General features: G+C 37.1%; 1 protein-coding gene across 4 annotated transcripts in view; it reads left to right on the top strand.

Annotated features, from left to right (window-relative positions):
* GABRA3 (gamma-aminobutyric acid type A receptor subunit alpha3) overlaps positions 1-23,261 on the top strand; it is a 401,128-nt gene that overhangs the window by 364,590 nt on the left and 13,277 nt on the right. For all 4 annotated transcript variants that reach the window (XM_073887886.1, XM_073887882.1, XM_073887884.1 and 1 more), the window contains one exon: positions 14,117-14,328. In XM_073887886.1, the coding sequence (XP_073743987.1) occupies positions 14,117-14,328 (212 nt within the window). The remainder of the gene's footprint in view (positions 1-14,116; positions 14,329-23,261) is intronic.

The following is a 23,261-nucleotide window of genomic DNA, read 5'->3' as shown; positions in this document are numbered from 1 at the left end:
GAGGTGCAGGTCTGTGATTCAACAGACTTACACAATTCACAGCGCTCACCATAGCACATACCTTCCACAATGCCTATCACCCAGCCACCCCATGCCTTAAACCCCCCACCACTCCAGCAACCCTCAGTTTGTTTCCTGAGATTAAGAATTCCTCATATCAGTAAGGTCATATGATACATGTCTTTCTCTGATTGACTTATTTTGCTCAGCATAATACCCTCCGGTTCCATCCATGCCATTGCAAATGGCAAGATTTCATTCCTTTTGATGGCTGCATAATATTCCATTGTGTGTGTGTGTGTGTGTGTGTGTGTGTGTGTGTGTGTGTGTGTGTATACATACCACATCTTCTTTATCCATTCATCTGTCAATGGACATCTTGGCTCTTCCCATAGTTTGGCTATTGTGGATATTGCTGCGATAAACATTGGGGTGCACGTACCCCTTCAGATCCCTACATTTTTATCTTTGGGGTAAATACCCAGTAGTGCAATTGCTGGGTTGTATGGTAGCTCTGTTTTCAACTTTTTGAGGAAACACCGTAATGTTTTCCGAGTGGCTGCACCAGCTTGCATTCCCACCAACAGTGTAGGAAGGTTCCCCTTTCTCCGCATCCCTGCCAACATCTGTCGTTTCCTGACTTCTTAATTTTAGCCATTCTGATTGGTGTGAGGTGGTATCTCATTGAGGTTTTGATTTAGATTTCCCTGATGCCGAGCAATGTTGAGCACTTTCTCATGTGTCTGTTGGCCTTTTGGATGTCTTCTTTGGAAAAAATATCTGTTCATATCTTCTGCCCATTTCTTGATTGGATTATTTGTTCTTTGGGTGTTGAGTTTGATAAGTTCTTCATAGATTTTGGATACTAGCCCTTTATCTGATATGTCATTTGAAAATATCTTCTCTCATTCTGTCACTGGTCTTTTGGTTTTGTTAAGTATTTCCTCTGCTGTGCAAAAACTTTTTATCTTGAAGTCCCAATAGTTAATTTTTGCCCTTGCTTCCCTTGCCTTTGGCAATGTTTCCAGGAAGAAGTTGCTGCAGCTGAGGTCGAAGAGGTTGCTGCCTGTGTTCTCCTCTAGGATTTTGATGGACTCCTGTCTCACATTTATGTCTTTCATCCATTTTGAGTCTATTTTTGTGTGTGCTGTAAGGAAATGGTCCAGTTTCATTCTTCTTCATGGGGCTGTCCAATTTTCCCAATACCATTTGTTGAAGAGACTGTCTTTTTTCCATTGGACATTCTTTCCTGCTTTGTCAAAGATTAGTTGACCATAGAGTTGAGAGCCCATTTCTGGGCTCTCGATTCTGTTCCATTGATCTAGGTGTCTGTTTTTGTGCCAGTACCATATTGTCTTGATGATGATAGCTTTGTAATAGAGCTTGAAGTCCGGAATTGTGATGCCACCAGCTTTGCTTTTCCTTTTCAACATTCCTCTGGCTATTCGGGATCTTTTCTGGTTCCATACAAATTTTAGGATTATTTGTTCCATTTGTTTGAAAAAAGTGGATGGTATTTTGATAGGGATTGCATTAAATGTGTAAATTGCTCTAGGTAGCATTGACATCTTCACAATATTTGTTCTTCCAATCCATGAGCATGGAATTTTTTTCCATTTATTTGTGTCTTCCTCAATTTCTTTCATGAGTATTTTATACTTTTCTGAGTACAGATCCTTTACCTCTTTGGTTAGATTTATTCCTACATATCTTATGGTTTTGGGTGCAATTGTAAATGGGATCGACTCCTTAATTTCCCTTTCTTCTGTCTTGTTGTTGGTGTATAGGAATGCCACTGATTTCTGTGCATTGGTTTTATATCCTGCCACTTTACTGAATTTCTGTATGAGTTCTGGCAGTTTTGGGGTGGAGTCTTTTGGGTTTTCCACATAAAGTATATCATCTGCAAAGAGTGAGAGTTTGACTTCTTTGATGATTCAGATGACTTTTATTTATTTTTGTTGTCTGATTGCTATGGCTAGGCCTTGTAATAGTATGTTGACTAGTCATGGTGATAGTGGACCTCCCTGCCGTGTTCATGACCTTAGGGGGAAAGCTCTCAGTTTTTCCTCACTGAGAATGATATTCACTGTGGGTTTTTCATAGATGGTTTTTATGATATTGAGGTATGTACCCTGTATCCCTATACTTTGAAGAGTTTTGATCAAGAAAGGATGCTGTACTTTGTCTAATGCTTTGTCTGCATCTATTGAGAGGATCATATGGTTCTTGTTCTTTCTTTTATTAATGCATTGTATCACATTGATTGATTTGTGGATGTTGAACCAACCTTGCAGCTCAGGGATAAATCCCACTTGGTTGTGAATAATCCTTTTAATGTACTGTTGGATCCCATTGGCTAGTATTTTGTGAGAATTTTTGCATCCATGTTCATCAGGATATTGTTCTGTAATTCTCCTTTTTGATGGGGTCTTTGTCTGGTTTGGGGATCAAGGTAATGGTGGCCTCATAAAACGACTTTGGAAGTTTTCCTTCCATTTCTATTTCTTGGAACAGTTTCAGAAATTAGGTATGATTTCTTCTTTAAATGTTTGGTAGAATTTCCCTGGGAAGCCATCTGGCCCTGGGCTTTTGTTTGTTGGGAGATTTTTGATGACTGCTTTAATTTCCTTAGTGGTTATAGGTCTCCTCAGGTTTTCTATTTCTTCCTGGTTCAGTTTTGGTAGTTGATACATCTCTAGGAATGCATCCATTTCTTCCAAATTATCTAATTTGCTGGCATATAATTGCTCATAATATGTTCTTATAATTGATTGTATTTCTTTGGTGTTGGTTGTGATCTCTCCTCTTTCATTCATGATTTCATTTATTTGGGTCCTTTCTCTTTTCTTTTTGATAAGCCTGGTCAGGGGTTTATGAATCTTATTAATTCTTTCAAAGCACCAGCTCCTAGTTCTGTTGATCTGTTCTACTGTTCTTTTGGTTTCTATTTCATTGATTTCTGTTCTGATCTTCATTATTTCTCTTCTTCTGCTGGGTTTAGGCTCTATTTGCTCTTCTTTCTCCAGCTTCTTTAGGTGTAGGGTTAGGTTTTGTATTTGAGACCTTCTTTTTTCTTGAGGAAAGCTTGTATTGCTGTATACTTTCCTCTTAGGACTGCCTTTGCTGCATCCCAAAGGTTTTGAACAGTTGTGTTTTCATTTTCATTGGTTTCCATGAATTTTTTTAATTCTTCTTTAATTTCCTGGTTGACCCATTCATTCTTTAGTAGGATCCTCTTTGGCCTCCATGTATTTGAGTTCTTTCTGACTTTCCTCTTGTGATTGAGTTCTAGTTTCAAAGCATTGTGGTCCGAAAATATGCAGGGAATGATCCCAGTCTTTTGGTACCAGTTGAGACCTGATTTGTGACCTAGGATGTGATCTATTCTGGAGAATGTTCCATGGGCACCAGAGAAGAATGTGTATTCTGTGGCTTTGGGATGGAATGTTCTGAATATATCTGCAAAGTCCATTTGGTCCAGTGTGTCATTTAAAGTCTTTATTTCCTTGTTGATCTTTTACTTAGATGATCTGTCCATTTCAGTGAGGGGGGTGTTAAAGTCCCCCACCATTACTGTAGTGTTTTTGATGTTTTTCCTTGCTTTTTTTTATTAATTGGCGTATATAATTGGCTGCTCCCATGTTAGAGGCATAGGTATTTACAACTGTTAGATCTTTTTGTTGGATAGACCCTTTAAGTGTGATATAGTGTCCTTTTTCCTCTATTATTATAGTCTTTGGTTTAAAATCTAATTTGTCTGATAGAAGGATTGCCACCCCAGCTCTCTTTTGGTGTCCATTAGCATGGTAAATTGTTTTCTACCCCGTCACTTTCAACCTGGCAGTGTTCTTTGTGTCTAAAATGAGTCTCTTGCAGACAGCATATCAATGGGTCTTGTTTTTTTATCCAATCTGATACCCTGTGTCTTTTGATTGGGGCATTTAGCCCATTTACATTCAGAGTAACTATTGAAAGATATGAATTCAGTGCCATTGTATTTCCTGTAAGGTGACTGTTACTGAATGTTGTCTGTGTTCCTTTCTGGTCTATGTTACTTTTTGGTTCTCTCTTTGCTTAGAGGTCCCCTTTCAATATTTCTTGGAGGGCTGCTTTTGTGTTGCAAATTCCTTTAGTTTTTGTTTGTGCTGGAAGCTTTTGATCTCTCCTTCTATTTTCAATGACAGCCTAGCTGGGTATAGTATTCTTGGCTGCATATTTTTCTCATTTAGTGCTCTCAATATATCATGTCAGTCCTTTCTGGCCTGCCAGGTCTCTGTGGATAGGTCTGTTGCCAATCTAATGTTTCTACCATTGTAGGTTACAGATCTCTTGTCCAGAGCTGCTTTCAGGATTTTCTCTTTGTCTCTGAGACTTGTACATTTTACTTTTAGATGTTGAGGTTTTGACCTATTTTTATTGATTTTGAGAGGGGTTCTCTGTGCCTCCTGGATTTTGATGCCTGTTTCCTTCCCCAAATTAGGGAAATTCTCTGCTATAATTTGATGCAATATACCTTCTGCCCCTCTCTCTTTCCTCTTCTTCTGGGTTCCCAATTATTCCAATATTGTTTCGTTTTATGGTATCACTTCTCTCTCGAATTCTGCCCTTATGATCCAGTAGTTGTTTATCTCTTTTTCTCAGCTTCTTTATTTTCCATCATTTGGTCTTCTGTATCACTAATTCCCTCTTCTGCCTCATTTATCCTAGCAGTTAGAGCCTCCACTTTTTAATGCACCTCATTAATAGCCTTTTAGATTTTGACTTGGTTAGATTTTAGTCCTTTATTTCTCCAGAAAGGGTTTCTCTAATATCTTCCATGCTTTTTTCAAGCCCAACTATTATCTTTAAAATCATCTTTCTCAGTTCTAGTTCTGACATCCTATTAATGTCCGTATTGAGTAGGTCCCTGGCAGTCGGTACTGCCTCTTGTTCTTTGTTTTTGTTTTTGTTTTTGTTTTTGAGGTGATTTTTTCCATCTTGTCATTTTGTCCAGAGGAGAATAGATAAATGAGAGAACAGAATGCTAATAGGGTAACAATGACCCAGAGAAGTATACACTAAACAAATCAGAAGAGACCTGAAACCAGGAGAAAAGAAAGGAAAGAAAGGAAAAAGAAAAAGATATAAAACAGAATATGATCAAATTTGATTAGGTTGGTGCATAGATCAGTGTCACACACTAAATTTTGGGCATATTTTTGTCTGTTAGAAGAAAGTGCCTCCCAAAATATTAAAGAAAGAAAAACTTATATATGTATAAAGATAAGGATAAATACGATGAAAGGATGGAATATGACTGTAAAGATGAAAATTATAAAATATTTTATAAAAGGAATTGATAAGAAGTTGGCTGAAAAAAGAAAGAAGAGAATTTTTTTTTAAAGAAGGGAGAGAATGTAATCAGGCAGGAGACTAGAACAAAGCCATACACTAGAGATTTAGGGTATATTTTGGTCTGTTAGAAGAAACTGTATCCCAAAAATTTAAAGAGAGAACAACTTATATATATACCAAAAATAAGTTTAACTACTATGAAGGGATAGAATATGACTCTAAAAATGAAAAATAAAAAAGATTTTTAAAAAGGGATTGATAAGATGTTGGTTGAAAAGGGGAAAAAGAAAAATTCAAAAAAAGAAAAGAAAATTAAAACAATTAATTTTGAAAGACTAAGGAATTATGCGATAAATCCATGAATTTTATGTGCTGTATTTCCCTAGTGCCGGCATTCTGCCATTCTCATTGATTAGTAAACTTGGTCTTGGCTTGCTATTCTTGCTGATCTTCTGGGGGAGGCACCTGTTGCCGTAGTTCTCAAATGTCTTTGCTCAAGGCAGAATTGTCCCACCCTTGCTGGGGCTGCCTAAGTAATCTGCTCGGGTATGCTCTCCATAGCTTTTGTTCCCTGCAAACTTTCTGTTCGGCTTTGGAGGATGAGAGTGAAAATGGCGGCCTCCCAGTCTCTGCCCCAGAGGAACCGAGAACTCATGGCCCCACTCCTCAGTGCACCCCCAGATAAAAGCAGTCAGTCCCTCCCGCCTCCCAGGTCTCCAGCTGCACTCCGCACTCACACAGCCTGTTACCAAGCATTTCTCTCTCTGGTACCCGACCCTGTTTGGAGTCTCCAAACCCAGCAGATTATCGTGGTGCACTCCCGTGCCACTCCTCCTGGGGGAGGAAGGGGAGTCTCCCCGGATCTGCTGCTTGTTGGGTCCCTGCTGAAAGAGCAGTGGCCTGACTATGCCAAAGGTCAGTTTATGGCAATCCCGAGCTGAAAGCCCACTCCTCAGCTCTGTCTCTACAGCCAGCTTCCCTACTCTGATACCTGGGAGCTCTGCTGCACTCAGGCACCCCCAGTCTTTCTGTGACCCCGAGGGTCCTGAGACCATACTGTGCCAGTGAGGGTTCCACCCCCTGCTTAGCCACTGGAGCGACATCCCTCAGTGGAGCAGACTTCTATAAGTTCCGATTTTGTGCTCTGCTGCTCTATCACTTGCCAGTAGTAGCTGACGGAGGCTCCCTCCCCCTGCCGTCTATCTTCCCGAGTATCACCTCAGATTCACTTCTCCACATGTCCTACCTTCCAGAACATGGTCGCTTTTCTGTTCAGAGAGTTGCTGCTATTCTTTTCTTCCATCTCCTGTTGAGTTCGTAGGTGTTCAGAATGGTTTGATCCCTATCTAGATGAATTCCTGGGACCAGATGAAATTTAGGTCTCCTACTCCTCTGCCATCTTGCTCCTCCCCCTCAAGTACCCTCCTTAATGCCCATCACCCAGTTACCCCATCTTCCCACCCACCTCCCCTCCAGCAACCATTAATTTGTTTCCTATATTTAAGAGTCTCTTGTGGTTTGCCTCCCTTTCTGTTTTCCTCTTCTTTTATTTTCCCTTCCCTTCCTCTATGTTCATCTGTTTTGTTTCTTAAATTCTACATATGAGTGAAATCATATGTTATTTTTCTTTTTCTGGCCGACTTACCTTGCTTAGCCATATACCCTCTAGTTCCTTCCATGTCATTACAAATGACAAGATTTCATTCGTTTGGATAGCTGAGTAATATTCCATTGTGTGTGTATGTGTGTGTGTGTGTGTGTGTGCACCACTTCTTCCTTATCCATTCATCTGTCAATGGACATCTGGGTTTTTTCATGCTTTGGCTATTATGGACATTGCTGCTATAAACATTAGTGGGCATGTGCCCCTTTGAATCACTATGTTTGTTTCCTTTGGATAAATACTTGGCAGTGCAATTGCTGGGTTGTAGGGTAGCTCTATTTTTAGCTTTTTGAGGAACCTCCATACTGTTTTCCAGAGTGGCTGCACCAGGTTGCATTCCCACCAACAGTGTAAGAGAGCTCCCCTTTCCCTACATCCTTGCCAACGTTTGTTGTTTTGAGTTGTTAATTTTAGCCATTCTGACCAGTGTGAGGTAGTATCTTGTGGTTTTGATTTGTATTTCCCTGATGCCAAGTGACGCTGAGCATTTTTTCTTTTGTCTGTTGGCCATTTGTATGTCTTCTTTGGAAAATATCTGTTCATTTCTTCTGCCCATTTCTCAACTGGATTATTTGTTTTTTGGGTGTTGAGTTTGATAAGTTCTTTGTAGATTTTGGATACTAATCCTTTATCTGATAAGACATTTGCAAATATCTTCTCCCATTCCATAGGTTGACTTTTGGTCTTGCTGACTGTTTCCTTTGATGTGCAAAAGCTTTTTTATCCTCACAAAGTCCCAATAGTTCATTTTTGCTTTTGTTTCCCTTTGTTTTATAGATGTATTAGTAAGAGGTTGCTGTGGCTGAGGTCAAAGAGGTTGCTGCCTGCCTCTCCTCTAGCATCTTGATGGACTCCTGTCTCATGTTTAGGTCTTTCATCCATTTGAGTTTATTTTTGCATATTGTGTAAGAAGGTGGTCCAGTTTCATTCTTAGATATGTTGCTGTCCAACTTTCCCAACACAATTTGTTGAAGAGACTATCTTTTCCATTTGGTATTCTTTCCTGCTTTGTCAAAGATTAGTTGACCATAGAGTTGAGGGCCCATTTCTGGGTTCTCTATTCTCTTCCATTGATCTATATGTCTGCTTTCGTGCCAATACCATACTGTCTTGATGACTACATCTTTGTAATACAGCTTGAAGTCAGGAATTGTGATGCCTCCAGCTTTGCTTTTCTTTTTCAAGATTGCTTTGGGTAGTTAGGGTCTTTTCTGTCCACACAAATTTTAGGATTATCCAGCTCTGTGAAAAATGCTGATGGTAATTTGATAGGGATTGTTTTGAATGTGTAGATTGCTTTGTGTAGCATAGACATTTTAACAATATTTTTTGCTCCAATCCATTAGCTTGGAATGTTTTCCCATTTCATTTTGTCTTCCTCCATTTCTTTCATAAGTGTTCTATAGTTTTCAGAGTACAGATCCTTTACCTCCTTGGTTAGGTTTATTCCTAGGTATCTTGTAGTTTTTGGTGCAATTGTAAATCGCATTGATTCCTTGATTTATCTTTCTTCTGCCTCATTGTTAGTGTATAGAAATACAACTGACTTCTGTGTATTGATTTTATATCCTGCAACTTTGCTGAAGTCCTATATCAGTATTAGCAAGTTTTTTGGTGGAGTCTTGGGTTTTCTACATAAAGTATCATGTTGCCTGTGAAGAACAAAAGCTTCACTTTGCCGATTTGGAAGTCTTTAATTTCTTTTTGTGGTCTGATTGCCCATGCTAGGACTTCCAGTACCATGTTGAACAACAGTGGTGAGACTGGACATTCCTATATGTTCCTGACCTTAGGGGAAAAGCTCTGTTTTTCCACATTGAGGATGATATTTGCTGTGGGTTTTTTGTATATGGCTTTGATGATATTGAGTTATATTCCCTCTATCCCTACACTGTGGAGAGTTTTAATCAAGAAAGGATGCTGTATTTTGTCAAATGTTTTTTCTGCATCTATTGAGAGGATCATATCATTCTTGTCCTTTCTTTTTTTAATGTGGTGTATCACATTGATTGATTTGTGGATGTTGGATCATGCTTGCTGTCCAGGAATAAATCCTACTCAGTCATGGTGAATAATCCTCTTAATGTACTGTTGGATCCTATTAGCTAGTGTCTTGGTGAGAATTTTTGCCTCCATCTTCATCAAGGATATTGGTCTGTAATTTTCCTTTTTGATGGGTTCTTATCTGGTTTTGTGATCAAGGTAATGCTGGCCTCATAGAATGAGTTTGGAAGTTTTTGTTCCATTTCTATTTTTTGAAACAGTTTCAGAGAATAGGTATTAGTTCTTCTTTAAATGTTTGGTAGAATTCTGCTGGGAGGCCATCCAGCCCTGGACTCTTGTTTCTTGGGAGATCTTTGATTACTGTTTCAATTTCTTTGCTGGTTATGGGTCTGTTCAGATTTTCTATTTCTTCCTGTTTCAGTTTTGGTAGTTTATATGGTTCTAGGAATGCATCCATTTCTTCCCGATTGTCTAATTTGTTGACATATAATTCTTCATAATATTCTCTTATAATTGTATTTCTTTGATGTTGATTTTGATCTCCTGTTTCATTCATGATTTTATTAATTTGGGTCCTTCCTCTTTTCTTTTTGATAAGTCTTTCTAGGGGTTTATCAATCCTATTAATTCTTTCAAAGAACCAGCTCCTAGTTTTGTTGATCTGTTCTACTGTTGTTGTTTTTTTTATTTCTATATCATTGATTTCTGCTCTGTTCTTTATTATTTCCCTTTTCCTTCTGGATTTAGGCTTTATTTGCTGTTCTTTTTCCAGCTCCTTTAGCTATAAGGCTAGGTTGTGTATTTGAGACTTTTATTATTTCTTGAGAAAGGCCTGTATTGCTATATATGTCCCTCTTAGGACTGCCTTTGCTGCATCCCAAAGGTTCTGAACTGTCATGTTTTCATTTTCATTTGCTTCCATGTGTTTTTTAAAATTCTTCTTGCGGTGCCTGGTTTGCTCAGTCAGTTAAGCATCTGCCTTTGGCTCAGGTCATGATTGATACCAGGGTCCTGGGATTGAGCCCAGCATTGGCCTCTCTGCTCTGAGGGAGCCCGCTTCTCCCTCTCCCTCTGCCTGCCACTCCCGCTGCTTGTGCTCCCTCGCTCTCTGTCAAATAAGTAAATAAAATATTTAAAAATAAATAAATAAATTCTTCTTTAGTTTTCTGGCTGACCCACTCATTCTTTGGTAGGATGTTCGCTAACCTCCATGTATTTTTGGTCTTTCCAAATTTTTTCTTGTAGTTGACTTCACGTTTTAAAGCACTGTGGTCTGAAAATATGCATGGAATAATCTCAATCATTTTTGTACTGGTTGAGACCTGATTTGTGACCCAGTATGTGATCTATTCTGGAGAATGTTCCATGTGCACTAGAGAAGAATGTGTATTCTGCTGCTTTGGGATGAAATGCTCTGACTATATCTTTTAAGTCTTTCTGGTCCAGTGTGTCATTCAAAGCCCTTGTTTCCTTGTTGATCTTCTGTTTAGATGATCTGTCCATTGATGTCAGTAGGGTGTTAAAGTATCCTACTATTATTGTATTATTATCAATGTGTTTCTTTAATTTTGTTATTAATTGGTTTATATATTTGTCTGCTCCCATGTTAGGGTCATAAATATTTACAATTGTTTGATCTTCTTGTTGGATAGCACTTTTATTATGATATAATGTTCTTCTCATCTCTTATTACAATCTTTGGTTTAAAATCTAGTTTGTCTGATATAAGGATGGCTACTCCAGCTTTCTTCTGATGTCCATTTGCATGATAAATTGTTCTCCACCCCTTCACTTTCAATCTGGTGGTGTCTTTGGGTCTAAAATGTATTTCTTGTAAGCAGCATATCCATGGGTCTTTTTTTTTTAAATCCATTTTGATACCCTATATCTTTTGATTGGAGCATTTAGTCCATTTACATTCAGAATAATTATTGAAAGATATGAAATTAGTGCCATTGTATTACCTTTAAGGTCGCTGTTCCTGTAGATTGTCTCTGTTCCTTTCCGATCTTTATGTTTGGGCTCTCTCTTCGCTGATAGGATCCCCTTTAATATTTCTTCTGGGGCTGGTTTGGTGTTCACTAATTCCTTTAGTTTTTGTTTGTCCTGGAAACTCTTTATCTCTTCTTATATTCTGAATGCCAGTTTTGCTGGATACAATATTTTGGTTGCATATTTTTCCCATTTATCACATCAAATATATCATGCCAGTCCTTTCTGGCCTGCCAGGTCTCTATGGACAGGATTGCTGTCAGCTTTATGTGTCTACCCTTGTAGGTTAAGGATCTCTTATCCCAAGCTACTTTCAGGATTTTCTCTCTCTCTCTTTTTTTTTTTTTTTTTGGAAATTTGGAGGTTTTATTATATGTGGGATGTTTTTATTGATTTTGAGGGGGGCTCTTTGTGCCCTCTGGACTTGAATGTCTGTTTCATCTCCCAGACTAGGGAAGCTCTCAGCTATAATTTATTCAAATAAAACTTCTGTCCCTTTCTTCTGCTCTTCATCTTCTGGGACTCTTATTACCTGGATATTATTTCACTTTATGGAATTGCTGAGTTCTCAAAGTCTCCCTTCATGATCCAGTTGTTGTCTTTCTTCTTTTCAGCTTCTTTATTTTCCATCATTTTGTCTTTTATATTTATGACACTCTCTTCTACCTCATTTATCCTTGCTGTAAAGCCTCAATTTATGACTGTATCTCAGTAATAGCATTTTTAATTTTGACCCCATTAGATTTTAGTTCTTTTATTTCTATAACAAGGGATTCTCTAGTATCTTCTATGCATTTTCCAAGCCTAGCTACTATCTTTATAATCATTATTTTAAATTCTAGTTAAAGATATATTACTTATATCCCTTTTGATTAAATCTTTGGCAGTATTACCTCCTGTTCTTTTTTTTGGGGGAGGGGGTGAATTTCTCTGTCTAATCATTGTGTCCAGAAAAGAAAGGAGGATAGAAAAAAAAAAAAGAACCAGCAAAAACAGAAATAACGACAACAGCGACAGTGACAACAACAACAACAAAACCTTCAGGAAGTGCTTCTGGTGTATGTTCTGTACAGTGTGCTGTTGTGTTTTGCCTGCTCTTTCCCACTGGTCCTTCCTCTACAGAGTTCCTTCTTCCTTGTAGTGGGGAATGTTTGCACCTTTATGAAGGTGTGCTTTGATTTGCTTGTCAAGATAAGTCTCACATGTGCCACATTCCCTCCCTCCAACTGTGTAGATTGTTTCCTTAATCCTCAGATCATCTTCCTCATTGTTTAAAGTAGTTGAATGTTGGTCTAGTTGTATTTGAAGGACAAGGCAATTTCATGGTCCCCCTACTGCTCCGCCAGCTTAACTCCACCACTCTGCTTGCTTTTCTATATAATCTGTCTCACCACATTAGGACTATTTTCCATGCCCTGCTTGACCCAGACCCACATTCCCCATACTCTTGAGCATGCCAACACTTAGAAAGAGGGTCTGACTATACTCCCTTTTCTTGAAGTCTAGATGTCTTTGGATACAGCAATTGCCTTGTCAAAATTCTAAGGTATAGAGACTGTAGGAAATATTCATAGATGGAGAGAATGGAGGCACAAAGAAATGAAGTAAATTACCCAAGATACAAAGCAAGTAAGTGGAAGAGCTCAGGACTTCTAATTTCTAATGTAGATATTTGAGGCTAGAATACTATTGTTAACAGTCATAAGATTATTATTATTATAATGTCGTTTAAAATGTGTTTATTATTATACCACTATAATTAATTATATAATTATGATAATATTGTTAACAGTAGAAATAAGAGTAATGTTAATTATAGAAGCTACTATTTCTTGAGTGTTTACTCTGTGCCATATATTGGGCTATGGGCTTTATAAACATCATCTCATTGGATCCCCCAACGAATTTCTGAGTCTGGTATAATCACACATTTTAGACATAATAAAACAGGCTTAGTGGGGTAAATCACGTTGTTCTAGGTATATTACTAGTAAGTAGAATTGCCAGAATTTCAGTCTATTTTCAATCTGATTATAAAGCTCATATTGTTCCCCACAACACTGTATAGCTCATATATATATCTAAAATACAAACAGATTAGAAAAAATAATTTTAATAGAATTATAAGTGAATAATGGGAAGTCTTAAATTTAGGTTAATAACACCACCAAGAAAAAAGAATTGATCTAAAAGCAAGCTGTGGTTTGACAAAAACTCACAAGAAATAGATATTGGAATAGCTTTGGTTGTCCACAAAGCTCAATAGGACCTGTACTGTGATGCAGCTAAAGTACCATCTTCTACAATAGTTTGTTGCAGTATTAGAATAGTGTCCACAGTAAGGGAAGTGAAAATCTTGAGTCTTGGGCTCAGGTTCTGGGCTGTTCAGAAGAGAACTACCAGAATGGGGAAGGAAAAGAAACAAGAGAAAGAAGTGGCCATGTCAATTCTGGAGATTAACAGATTCATGAGGAATCATGTCCACCCTCTCCAACTCTCTGAAAGCCTGTCCTGGAAAGGAGGGAGCAGGCTTTTCTTTCTTGTGTTGCCAGAGAAAGAACACTGAGATTAGTCAGTGGGCTAGGAGTTAGAGGAAGGCAGGTTTCAGTTCAGAAGATAAGATTTTCTAATTAAAAACTGTTCTTACCATGGAGTAGATTACCTGTTCTTCAGTGGAAATGTTTAAGCAGAGGCTAGAGGAGAACTTTTATTTTTTTTAAAGATTTTATTTATTTATTTTACAAGATAGCAATAGAGGGAACACAAGCAGGGGGAGTGGGAGAGGGAGAAGCAGGCTTCCCACTGAGCAGGGATCCCAACAGGGGGCTCAATCCCAGGACTCTGGGATCATGACCTGAACCGACAGCAAATGCTTAACAACTGAGCCATACAGGCACCCCTAGAGCAGAACTTTTAGAAGTGTTATACTGGAGATTTCTATTCCTGTGAAAACTGGGATGGGGTAATTACTAGGTAGAACCATCCCATATTGACATTCTCTGTGTTTACTTTAAAGGGACCATTTTGAGTGCTCCTCCTCATAAGTCAAATTTGGTGATCTCATCATATATGCTCTAAATGTCTTCCAGTGGCAACTGTTCTCATCTTCTCTCTCCCCAGGTGTCACCACTGTTCTCACCATGACCACCTTGAGTATCAGTGCCAGAAACTCCTTACCTAAAGTGGCATATGCGACGGCCATGGATTGGTTCATAGCCGTCTGTTATGCCTTTGTATTTTCTGCGCTGATTGAATTTGCCACTGTTAACTACTTCACCAAGCGGAGTTGGGCTTGGGAAGGCAAGAAGGTGCCAGAGGCCCTGGAGATGAAGGTGAGATATAGCAATGGTGGGGGCTGGGAAGCACTCCCTGAGAGAACTGTATTGGAACCAGGAGTGGGCAGCCTGCAGCCTGTGGGAACTGGCCAAGGCTGTGTGCTATTCACTGGGGTCATCAATCCAATTCTCAACTGGAGTGCTTCTTGGCAATGTGGAGTGTTTGCTGGGGGCAAAGAAAAGAGGTATCATGGAGGGTTGATGTCTTGTGATGAGAGACTGACCCTAAGTATGATACTGCTAGAATCAAGGGGAACACATTGTACTTATAAAGCCACCCAGAAAAGTGCACAGTCTCTAGGGCCAACTCTGCCCTTCACTTTTCAGTATATTCCCACTACATTCAAACTAAAGAGATATTCCTTCTGTGTCTCTGCTTAATTTTTTATGCTCTACCTAGATTATTCTTTTCTTTTTTTCCTGCCTGGTAAAGATCTACTCATTCTTTTTTTTTCCAACTCATTCTTCAAAGACACAGTTTAAATGCTATTTTCTCTATAGAACCTTTCCAAGAATCATCCAGATAGTTTTAGCTTTTCTTCTGGTAGGAGGAGGGTGCTCCTACTATTAAAATCCTACATTTGTATTAGAGTTGTTTATCTGCCTCATCAGACTGAACATTTTGAGGGCAGGGGCTTGTCTGCATCATCTTTCTAACTAGCCAGTATTCTTGCACAGCACCTGATTCATGGTAAAAGCTGAATAAATGTTAGTTGGATTGGTGGAGAGATGGGAAGGAGGAAAAAAAGCCAATAAACCAACCAGAGTTGGTAGGAATAAAACATAAATGCTGTGAAATCAAGATTATTGTCCTTGGCTGCTTTAAAAGAGTTCAGATCTCTAGATCTAGATGAAGACCTATCCAAAGATGCTAAAAAGAACTGGCAGATGTGGTCCCAGAACTATTCCAGTACTATGAAGAATCATGGAGAAGAGAAAAGATAATGAAGATTTTTCAAACTGGAGGAAAAGATATATTTCATAGAATACAGCCTGGTGAGTTGGCAAAATTTTAGAATAGATTTTCACTGTTTAGATAGAATTTATTAAGTCCTTGCTATAAATTATGAAGAAATAAGCATGTTTCTACTAACTATACTCTATCATAGGAAATTTTGGGGTGGTTTTATTATTATACTTAGTGTAGTTGTTACCTTTTTATTCTTAAAATATATTGATCCATCTAATACTTGATTTGTCATCTATGAACAAGGCCTATTGACCCATCACACACTACAAAACAAGAAAATTTGTATACTTATCTTACCTCTCACCTTCTCTGTCCTTGTCACTTCCTAACTTTTGTTTTTTATAATGCTATTTCTGCATTGTCAAACTACTTCCGCACTGTCAAGGTTTATAGCATTTACATGCTTTTATGCAGTCATAATTCCTATAGTTGATTAGTCATATTTCTACATTTAAATGGATAAAAGGACTATTTTGAGAAGATAGCCCATTTTTCCATTTATTGCTTAGTTACCTCAAGGCTATCATCTAAAAGATTTTTTAAGGCTCATGGGAACCATATTTCCTACTATATTGCATGTATAAAATTATCTGTCAATTGTTTATACTTGAATTGTAGTTGTGCTGTTGTATAATTCATAGGTCCCATTCTCTCTCTGATGTCCATGTAGACATTAATTGCTATACTCAATTCTATCACTGATTGTTTCTATGAAGAATTTTTTAAAGATTTTATTTATTTATTTGAGAGAGAGAGAGAGCATGGGGGAGAGTCAGAGGGAGAAGGAGAAGCAGGCTCCCTGCTGAGCATGGAGCATGCATCAATACCAGAACCCTGAGATCATGACCAGAGCCGAAGCAAGATGCTTAACCAACTGAGCCACCCAGGCGCCCTTTTAATGAAGACTTGATTTTATGGCCTAGAAGCCCATACAAATGTATATTTTATTTACAAATTCCAGTTACTTTATAAGGATATATCTTGATCTGTCTGTATGAATTTTTTCCTAGGACACCATGTGGGGTTTTTTCCAAGTTTTTATTTAAATTCCAGTTAATTAACTATAGTGTAATATTAGTTTCAGGTGTACAATTTAGTGATTCATCACTTACATACAATACCCAGTGCTCATCACAAGTGTCCTCCTTAATACCCATCACCCATCTAACCCACCTCCCTTCCCACCTCCCCTCCAATAACCATCAGTCTGTTCTCTATAGTTAAGAATCTGTTTTATGGTTTGCCTCTCTCCCCACCCTGTGTTCATTTGTTTTGTTTCTTACATTCCACATATGAGTTAAATCATGGTATTTGTCTTTCTCTGACTGCCTAATTTCACTTAGCATAATACTCTCCAGCTCCATCCACGTCATTGCAAACGTCAAGATTTTGTTCTTTTTATGGCTCAGTAATCCAGTATATATATCAAAACTTCTTTTTTTAAACTTATTTTATTTAAATTCAATTAGTTAACATATAGCGTATCATTAGTTTCTAATGTAGAGTTCAGTTATTCATCTGTTGCATATAATACCCGGTGCTCATTATATCACATGCCTTCCTTAATGCCCATCACCCAGTTACCGGATCCCCCCACCCTCATCCCCCCTTGCAACCCTCACTTTGCTTCCTTAGTTCAGAGTCTCTTATGGTTTGTCTCCCTCTCTGATTTTGCCTCATTTTATTTTTCCCTCCCTTCCCCTATGATCCTCTGGTTTGTTTCTTAAATTCCACATATGAGTGAAACCATATGATAATTGTCTTTCTCTATTGACTTATTTCTCTTAGCATAATACTGTCCAGCTGCATCCACATCATTGCAAATGTCAAGATTTTGTTATTTTTATGGCTCAGTAATATTCCATTTTATATCTATACCACAACTTCTTTATCCATTCATAAGTTGATGGGCATTTGGGTTCTTTCCATAATTTGGCTATTATGGACATTGCTGCTATAAACATTGGGGGTGCATATATGCCTTACAATCAGTATTTTTGTATCCTTTGCATAAATACCTAGTAGTGCAGTTGCTGGATCATAGGGTAGTTCTCTTTTAAATTTTTGGGGTACCTCCATGCTGTTTTCCACAGTGGCTGCACCAGTTTGCATTCCCACGAATAGTGTGAGAGAGTTCCCTTTTCTCCCCATCCTCTCCAACATCTGTTGTTTCCTGCTTTGTTAATTTTAGCTATTCTGACAGGAGTGAGGTTAATTTTAGCTATTCTGACAGGACATTGTGGTTTTGATTATATTTCCCTGATGATGAGTGATGCTGAGCATCTTTTCATGTGTCTGTTAGCCATCTGGATGTCTTCTTTGGAAAAGTGTCTATTCATGTCTTCTGCCCATTTCTTAACTGGATTGTTTGTTTTGGGAGTGTTGGGTTTGATAAGTTCTTTATAGATTTTGGATACTAACCCTTTATCTGATATGTCATTTGCAAATATCTTCTCCCATTCCATAAGCTGCCTTTTAGTTGTGTTGATTGTTTCCTTCACTGTGCAGAAGCTATTTTGAAGTCCCAATAGTTCATCTTTGCTTTTGTTTCCCTTGCCTCAGGAGACATATTTAATAAGAAGTTGCTGTGGCCTAGGTCAAAAAGGTTGCTGCCTGTGTTCTCCTCTAGGAGTTTGATGGTTTCCTGTCTCACATTTAGGTCTTTCATCCATTTTGAATTTATTTTTATGTATGGTATAAGAAAGTGGTCCAGTTTCATTTTCCTTCTGCATGTTGTTGTCCAGTTTTCCCAACACCATTTGTTAAAGAGACTGTCCTTTTTCCATTGGGTATTCTTTCCTGCTTTGTCAAAGATTAGTTGGCCATATAGTTTGCAGGTTCATTTCTGGGTTTTCTATTCTGTTCCATTGATCTAAGTGTCTTTTTGTGCCAGTACCATACTATCTTGATGACTAAAGCTTTGTAGTATAGTTTGAAGTCTGAAATTGTGATGCCTCCAGCTTTGCTTTTCTTTTTTAAGATTGCTTTGGCTATTTGAGGGTCTTTTATGGTTCCATACAAATTTTAGGATTGTTTGTTCTAGCTCTGTGAAAAACACTGATGGTATTTTGATAGGGATTGCTTTAAATGAGTAGATTGCTTTGGGTATTTTAACAATATTTGTTAAATACAAAATTTAGGATGGTTTGTTCTAGTGCTGTGATAAATACTGTTGGTATTTTGATAGGGATGGCATGAAATGTGTAGATGGCTTTGTATGGTATAGAACTTTTAACAATTTTGTTCTTCCAATCCATGAGCATGTAATGTTTTTCCATTTCTTTGTGTCATCTTCAATTTTTTTCCTCAGTGTTTTATAGTTCTCAGAGTATAGATCTTTTACCTCTTTGGTTAGGTTTATTCCTAGGTATCTTATGGTTTTGGATACAATTGTAAATGAGATCAATTCCTTGATTTCTCTTCATCTTCATTGCTGCTTCATTATTGGTGTATAGAAGTGCAACAGATTTTATATATTGATTTTGTATCCTACATCTTTACTGAATTTGTGTATCAGTTCTAGTGATATTTTTGGTGGAGGCTTCGGGTTTTCTATAGAGTATCATGCCATCTACAAGTAGTGAAAATTTGATTTCTTCCTTGCTGATTTGGATGACTTTTGTTTCTTTTTGTTGTCTGAATGCTGAGGCTAGACGTCCAGTACTATGTTAAATAACAGTGGTGAGAGTGGACATCCTTGTCTTGTTCCTGACCATAGAGGAAAAGCTCTCAGTTTTTCCCCATTGAGGATGATTGTCACTGTGAATTTTTCATATGTGGCCTTTATTAATGTTGAGGTATGTTCCCTCTATCTCTACTTTGTTCAGGGTTTTTATCATGAATTGATGTTGTACCTTGTCAAATGCTTTTTCTGCATCTATTGAAAGAAATATATGGTTCTTATCCTTTCTTTTATTAATGTGTTGTATCACATTGATTGGTTTGCAATATTAAACCAGCCTTACAGCACCAGAATAAATCCCACTTGATCGTGGTGAATGATCCTTTTAATGTACTGTTGCTAGTATCTAGTTGAGAATGTTTGCATTCATGTTAATCTGGGATATTTACCTGTAGTTCTCATTTTTAGTGGAGTCTTTGGTTTTGGAATCAGGGTAATGTTGGCTTCATGGAATAAATTTGGAAGTTTTCCTTCCATTTCTATTTTTTGGAATATTTTGAGAAGAAACCTACAGATTCACAATTGTCTTTGTTTTAGGAAAGCTTTCCTAAAACATATCTGTGTTCTGTTCTCTTCCTAGAAGCACAAATTATACATATCATAGAGCTTTCTTTGTCTTCCATATCTATTATTTTTCTCTAATAATTTTTAACTGTTATTTTCCATTTCACTTTGCTCATTTTTCTCAAGCCTGTCTTCCATGTGTCTGACCATTTTTACCAGTGTCTATTCACCTTCATTTTTGTGGTAGTATTATTTTTCCTTATATTAATTTTATAATCTTCGTTGACTTATTTTTTATGTGTTTTATGTTTGCTTTTTCATGTTGTTCCACAATTATTTATTGGTCATTTCCCCCCTTTTTGCAACACATTTTGCATCAGTACCATATTTGTTTGTTTTTAATTAATACTTGAAGTTGCATTAGGGGAATTCTTTACTAGCACTGCTATGTGTGACAGTCTCATTTTGGGGAGGGACTGAGAGAATGAGTAGGATAGTAGTGAGTAGTTGAGACTAATTAATTTGATCATTGTCTGTTATCTATAAAATTCTTAGGAGTACTCCTCCTTATATCTTTGATTCTGCTTCTAACTACCAGGAAGTTTTCCTTGCTCATAGGAAAGTCCTCTATGTATGGTGCAGAGGTGTCTGTGGGCATTTGTATGTGTATGTATGTATGTATAGTATTATATCCTTTAATTTTTCTAGTCTCCACCTCCTCTGCCACTACATGGTGGTCAAACAATGTTTCAGCATGTTCTCAGTACCAGTCTGAAGACTGATTTTTTTTTCAAAATGGGAGCTATTTGTTTCCTCACTCAGGTCATGCCACCCATCTTTTAGGACTCTATTCTTGGTCTGAATTCCAGAATAAGAGGCATCCTCAGTGTATTCTTCACCCTGATCCAATTTTTACTGCCTTTGGGAGTCCTTATTTTTTGGGATCAAGGTTAAAAATGCTTTCACATTTCATCAAAACTGGAGTTTGAGTTTCTCCCATTTTCCTTATAGTTTTTACTTGGTTCCAGAGAAGAGAAGGAAGCAAAGATGTCCTTACTCTGACATATTAAACTGAAAGCTACCTAGAATATATTATTAAACAGATGCTTTAAGAGCAGTTAGCACTAATTACTGATATCCCGCCTGAATTCACTAAGAAGAAATTATGTCAAACTAACCTTAAAAATTGTATTAAAAGTTTACTAGACTGGTAAACCAGGGAATATCATATACTTTATCAAGACCTCTAACTACTTTTTTTAATTATGCCTTCATGAAGAAGAAACAGCAGTTGAAAAAATAGTACATTTAGGCTGATGTCACTGGTTGACTAATTGAAATCAAATAGAATTGACTGATGAATGGATGTCAACCTGAATGGACATCCCTGTGATAGTCCATAGGGGTTCATCTTTGATCCTTTCCTCTTAAATGTTGTCATCAATAATTCAAATTTGTAAGTTGGCATTAATGAATGTTGGTTAGAGAAGATTATCTCCTGAATTATGAATCAAAAAGAATTTCTGAAGTTTGAGAGAACAGGCTGAAACAAGAGATTAACCTTAGCTGAATCAAATTCTTATACATAGATACAAAAAAAACCCCCCACATTAGTTCTTGATAGGAAAGCTTAATAATAATTGCCCATTATAAATAAGATGCTGGGATATAGGGAAAAAGCAAATTTAATGTAAGCCTTCCATCTGGTATAACTTTCAAAAAGCCAAATTTGATTTGAGTTTGAGATAAGAATTACCTAGAACAAGTGAGATAATAAGCCCTTTTTATTCTATACTGGTTGAGGCATGTTTAAAGAATATTGTTCCAGTTTGGTTACCATAATGGGCATATCTCAAGGGAATGATGATTGCTAATTTCAGATATCTGAAAGGCTGTTATGTATGTCTTTTGGAAAATGTGGTGGACTGTTTTTATGGCTAGGAAGAGGTGCAGGAATGGTTTGAAGGCAGACAGAGAACTAGAATAGATTAGTAAGAGACTTTGGATGTCAAAAATGATGACCATTTCTCCAATTCCAAGAAGTGCTGAAAATTAAAAAAAAAGGACAAAAAGAATCATCTAAAACTCTTCTGCAAAGATGGTGATATCAGTCTTTTTCTTTAGTCCCTCTCTATGGTCAATCCATTTAAGTTATCTAAAAGAAAGCAATTTTGAGATTTGGAAAAAAAAAAACCCTACAGAACACATAAAAATGGATCTTTACTAATGATGTAATGTATGGTGACTAACTAACAAAATAAAATTTAAAAAAATAATCAAGAAAATATATATCACCAAAAAATGGATCTTTAATGTGAGGGTGCTATACTTTGTCTATCCTGCTACGATGTGAAGGAACTAACAGTGAGAACCACTGACCCACAGAAAAAATGAAGTGCATTGAAAATAAAAATATTGGTATCTAATTATAACTCAGTTTAGTTTTTTCCTCCTTTAGAGAAACATGTTAAACCTTATTTGATTTATAAAGCTAGAATGGATTTAAAAATAATATAAATGATTTAAAAATTTATTTGATTTGTACTATGGTTAGAGATTAGATAAAATGTGACAGGAGAGATTATAAAGGAAAGGAAAAGAAGGAATAGGTAGAAACAAAACCTCATTTACAAATGAAGACAAATGACTACCTTATAATTGCATTCTGAAAAGTAGATGAATTGTGGGCTTCTGAGGATCAACTACATGTGTTTATCACTGCTTCCTCTGACAAACCCACTAAAATGAGAGTAAAGAAATAAAATAGGTATAAATAAACACCAGGAGAACTGGAGATGGGATTTCAGCCAGACAAGAGATTTTAATACATTTTTTTAGAAGAATGAATGTGGAAAGAGAGAATAAGAATAATCTATTAAGCTAGAGTAAGATAGAACCCTAGAGAAACTCAGGGCTTGAGGTGCTTGGTATAGCAGAGAATAAAGCAACAAGGAAGAATGTTTAAAAGTCTGTGTACAGAGCCTGCCCAACATATAAAATGTCTGCAGCCAAATGTATACTTTCTAGAAGAATTGCAGAAGTTTTTAAAGAAGCTGAATTTCTCCAGAATAAAGACCATTACATACTGACATTTTGAAGTACCCCATAAAAAATTACCTGCTTCCAACTGATCTTAAATCATGGATTTAAGTCAACAAGCTCAGCTCAGGTACACTTAGCATACATACATCTTTTATGCTGTCAAATAATATTGGCATATCAAGGATTATCAAAGTGAAGTTTGCAATGTGAAAGAGAAAAGCAAAGATTTTTTTGTAAAAACTCATCTTGGAGGAAACAGGGATAGTTTAGGGATTAAAGAAAATTCTAACTTTTATATTTGTAAATGTATCCATAAAGCAATAAGATGCTAATATAAAAGGAAATCAGAGAATAAGGAAGAGCTCTTGAAATTAAAAAGAAGTGCCAAAATAAAAATTTTAATAGAGAGATGGGAAAATAACTGAGGAAAATCTCCTTACAAGTAGGGCAAAATGAAAAAAAAAGAGAGAATGTAAGAGAAAAGGCAAGAGACAGGGATGAATCCAGCAAGTAATCCAACTCAGAAGCTGCAGAGTGAGTGAACAGAGAAAAGGGAATGAAGGAAACTAACAAAGAACTAATACAAGACATTTTTACAAATGGAAATACATAAGACTCCAGATTGAAAGTGACTTTATAGGCCCACATAAAGGTATATCATCATGAAATTTCAGAAAACCAGAGATGAAGTGATAATCTAAAAAAGAAAGAAATGTGGGTTTTTTTGCAAAG

Source organism: Callorhinus ursinus, unplaced genomic scaffold (assembly GCF_003265705.2).
Source record: "Callorhinus ursinus isolate GAN/ISIS: 27379988/994484 unplaced genomic scaffold, GSC_fseal_2.0 scaffold84, whole genome shotgun sequence".
In the NCBI taxonomy this organism is placed as follows: domain Eukaryota; kingdom Metazoa; phylum Chordata; class Mammalia; order Carnivora; family Otariidae; genus Callorhinus; species Callorhinus ursinus.
Note: the sequence above shows the minus strand (reverse complement) of the source record. Positions and strands in the feature narration are given on the sequence as shown.